General features: G+C 45.6%; 1 protein-coding gene across 1 annotated transcript; it reads left to right on the plus strand.

The window, feature by feature from the left end:
* Positions 1-254: 254 nt before the first annotated feature.
* LOC104217462 (uncharacterized) lies at positions 255-3,307 on the plus strand. Its single transcript, XM_070158058.1, has 4 exons — positions 255-675; positions 913-1,886; positions 1,950-2,135; positions 2,867-3,307. The coding sequence occupies exons 1-4, from the start codon at positions 255-257 to the stop codon at positions 3,305-3,307; spliced, it is 2,022 nt and encodes a 673-aa protein (XP_070014159.1).
* The last annotated feature ends 789 nt before the right edge of the window (positions 3,308-4,096 follow it).

Genomic DNA, 4,096 nt, shown 5'->3' on the forward strand with positions numbered 1-4,096 from the left:
TGCCTTTACTTGGTGGGAGGCTTATGAGAGGTGTAGGCATGTTGGTGCAGTGCCCCTTACCTGGCAGTAGCTCTCCGTTCTCTTCCTGGAGAAGTATGTATCGCAGTCCCGCAGAGAGAAGTTGCGTAGGTAGTTCGAGCAGTTGCGTCAAGATGATATGACTATGACGCAGTATGAGATGAGGTTTTCTGAGTTAGCCCGTCATGCTGTTTGGTTAGTTCCTACATATAGGGAGAGGATTAGGAGGTTCATGGATGGCCTCGCTTATCAGTTATGTATTCTTATTACCAGAGAGAGTGTCTGGTGCATCTTTTGAGGAGGTGGTTGACATTGCCAGAGAGATAGAGTTAGTTCACCGAGAGGAGCGAGTTGAGAAGGAGACCAAGAGGCCTCGAGGATCTAGTAGTTTTGGTGGTGTTCCTTCTAGAGGTCAATTCCAGCACGGCAAAGGCCGTTCATTCAGACATTCTCAGTCAGCTCGTCCATGCCACCATGGTGGATCATCTGACCATGGTTCTCACAGTTCGCATCAAGGCCTCTCATCTCTCAATGCCCTTCCAGCTCAGAGCTCGACTCATGCATTATCAGTTCAAGGCTCATATATGCCTGGTTCTTCTAGTGGATATCTCGGTGCTCGGGGCTCCCTTCAGTCCCCATTTCCAATTGCCGGAAGAGGTTGCTTTAAATGTGGAGATTTAGGTCATATCAAGAGGTTTTGTCCCCGGCTTTCCGTAGGTTCATCCTAGCAGAGAAGTCAGCCTTCGGTTTCAGCACCAGTTACTTCCCTACCCGCCCAGCCAGCTCGGGGTGGAGGTTAGTCAGCTAGGGATTGCCCTAGAGGGGGAGGCCGATCAAGTGGTGGTCAAGCCCATTTCTATGCACTCCCTGCTTGCCCCGATGCTATTGCTTCAGATACTATGATCACAGGTATTATCAGAGTATGCCATAGGGATGCCTCTGTATTATTTGATCCCAGTTCTACTTCATTATATTTTGCCCATTATCTGGATATGCCCCGTGAGTCTCTTGTTTCATCTATTCGTATATCGACTCCTGTGGGCGATACTATATTTGTGGACCATGTATATCGATCTTGTGTGGTGACCATTAGGGGTTTGGAAACCCGAGAATACCTTTTCCTGCTTAGTATGGTTAACTTTAATGTAATATTGGGCATGGGAATGGTTGCTCTGTGTCATGCTATCTTGGACTATCATGCTAAGACGGTGATGTTGGCCATGCCAGGGGCGCCAGGGGTTGAGTGGCGAGGTTCATCGGATTATGTTCCTAGTAGAGTGATCTCATATTTGAAGGCCCCACGGATGGTTGGGAAGGGATTTCTTTATTATTTGGCCTTGGTGGGTTATTACCGTCGGTTCATTCAGAGATTTACATCTATTGCATCACCCTTGACCAAGTTGACCCAAAAGTGTGCTCATTTCAAGTGGTCGGATGAGTGTGAGGCGAGCTTTCAGAAGCTCAAGACAGCTTTGACCACAACCCCATTGTTAATTCTTCCGTCAACTTTAGGTTCTTATGTAGTATATTGTGATGCTTCTCGAGTTGGCATTGGGTGTGTGTTAATGCAGGAGGGTAAAGTGATTGATTATGCTTCTCTTCAGTTGAAGCCCCATGATAAGAACTACTATGTCCATGATTTGGAGTTGGCTGCCATTGTTCATACATTGATGATTTGGAGGCATTATCTCCATGGTGTGTCGTATGAGGTGTTTACATATCATTGTAGCCTCCAGCACTTGTTCAAGCAGAAGGGTCTCAATTTGAGGCAGCGGAGATGGATAGAGCTGCTAAAGGACTATGATATTACTATTTTGTACCATCCGGAGAAGGCCAATGTAGTAGCCGATGTGCTGAGTAGGAAGGCAGTGAGTATGGGCAGTCTTGCATTCCTTCCTACTAGTGAGAGACCTCTTGTGGTTGATGTTTAGGCTTTGGCAAATCAATTGGTGAGGTTGGATATTTTGGAGCCTAGTCGGATCCTAGCTTGTGTGGTTTCCCAGTCTTTATTGTTTGATCGTATTAGAGAGCACCAGTATGATGATCCTCATTTGTTAGTCCTCAAGGACAAGGTTCTGCATGATAATGCCAGAGATGTGACTATTGGTGATGACGGGGTATTGAGGATGTTGGGCTAGATATGTCTGCCCAATGTAGATGGACTTCGGGAGTTGATTCTAGAGGAGCCCACAGCTCGCGGTTTTCCATCCATCCAGGTGCCGCGAAGATGTATCAGGACTTGAGACAGCACTATTGGTGGAGGAGAATGAAGAATGATATAGTGGGGTTTGTAGCTTGGTGCCTCAATTGTTAGCAGGTGAAATATGAGCAACAGAGACCAGGTGGCTTACTTCAGCAGATAGATATTCCAGAGTGCAAGTGGAAGCGGATCACCATGGACTTCGTAGTTGGACTCCCACGGACATTAAGGAAGTTCGATGCTATTTGGGTGATTGTGGATCGGCTGACCAAGTCCCCGCACTTCATTCCTGTGTGTCCCAGTTTCCATCATTTCAGATAGAGGTACTCAGTTCACATCGTAGTTTTGAGGGCCGTGTAGCGAGAGTTAGGTACTTAGGTTGAGTTGAGCACATCTTTTCACCTTCAGGCGGACGGGCATTCCGAGCACACTACTTAGATATTGGAAGACATGTTATGCGCTTGTGTCATTGATTTTGGGGGTTTATAGGACTAGTTTTTACTGCTCGTAGAGTTTGCTTACAACAACAATTATTAGTCGAGTATTCATATGGCTCCATATGAGGCTTTGTTTGGGAGACGGTGTAGATCTCCAGTGGGATAGTTTGAGCCGGGTGAGGCTGGCCTTTTGGGTGCAGACTTAGTGCAGGTTTCTTTGGACAAGGTGAAAGTGATTCAGGAGCGGCTTCGTACAGCACAGTCAAGACAAAAGATTTATTTTGACAGAAAGGTTCATGATGTGTCTTATATGGTTGGGGAGAAGGTTCTATTGGAGGTCTCACCCATGAAGGGTGTTATGAGATTTGGGAAGAGGGGCAAGTTGAGTCCTCGGTTCATCGGACCATTTGAGGTACTTCGTAGGATTGGAGATGTGGCTTATGAGCTTGCTCTACCGCCTATCTTGTCAGGGGTGCACCCGGTATTTCATGTTTCTATGCTCCAGAACTATATCGGTGATCTGTCTCATATTTTGAATTTCAGTACGGTTCAGTTAGACGGTGATTTGATTTATGATGTGGAGGCAGTGGCTATTTCGGAGCGACAGGTTCGTAATTTGAGATCAAAGGATATAGCTTCAGTGAAAGTGTAGTGGAGAGGTCGGCTGGTGGAGGAGGCTACTTGGGAGACCCAGCAGGAGATGCGGTGTCACGACCCAAACCGGTGGGCTGCGACGGTCACCTAGTGCCTTACTCAACTGAGTACCAACATAACGTATCTTTTCGTGTCATACTATCATAGATAACTGAGCCGGAAGGCTGCCGTGAGATAAGTAGGGTACGACATGTAATACCAACTTATACATAATACATAAGGTCCCATAAAACCAAAATAACCACCCGTTTACTGAATATAGGCCGACAAGGCCATACAATCATTTACGTACATGACATATGTCTACAAGCCTCTAAGAATACGTAATTTTTATAAAGGTCGGGACAGAGTCCCGCCATACCAAACAATACACATCTAAATCGTCCTAACCAAACAAGAAACTCCAAAGCAAATGGAGCGTACCAATATCTTCCATTGAGCTGATAGCCTACTTGGAGGGCTCTCGACCTGTGTATCAGGACCTGCGGGCATGAAACGCAACATCCCCAGGCAAAAGGGATGTCATTATGAATAATGTACTAAGTATGTATGGCACATAAATAAGTACATAACAGACATGGAAGAAATATAGAGTAAATGACTCAACCTCTTAGTCTGGAAAACTTTGTAAATCATGAAATACTTATAGTATCATGCATACGCGTATGAATGTCATGTCATGCATAGGTATATGTTTCATAACATCATCAGTCTCTGAGGGTATCCCATCATATCATCTCGGTCACTGTGGGCAAAATCATTAATGTATACCAGTTGATCAGGTGGT

The sequence above is a fragment of the Nicotiana sylvestris genome, chromosome 9 (genome assembly GCF_000393655.2).
Source record: "Nicotiana sylvestris chromosome 9, ASM39365v2, whole genome shotgun sequence".
NCBI lineage: Eukaryota > Viridiplantae > Streptophyta > Magnoliopsida > Solanales > Solanaceae > Nicotiana > Nicotiana sylvestris.

Excerpts from the sequence above, each read along its gene's own strand:
- LOC104217462 (XM_070158058.1), top strand. The coding sequence starts at position 255 with ATGGCCTCGCTTATCAGTTATGTATTCTTATTACCAGAGAGAGTGTCT. Across the intron at positions 676-912 it reads ATTTCCAATTGCCGGAAGAG|ATACTATGATCACAGGTATT; the intron begins GTTGCTTTAAAT and ends CTATTGCTTCAG. Across the intron at positions 1,887-1,949 it reads ATGTGCTGAGTAGGAAGGCA|GCTTTGGCAAATCAATTGGT; the intron begins GTGAGTATGGGC and ends GTTGATGTTTAG.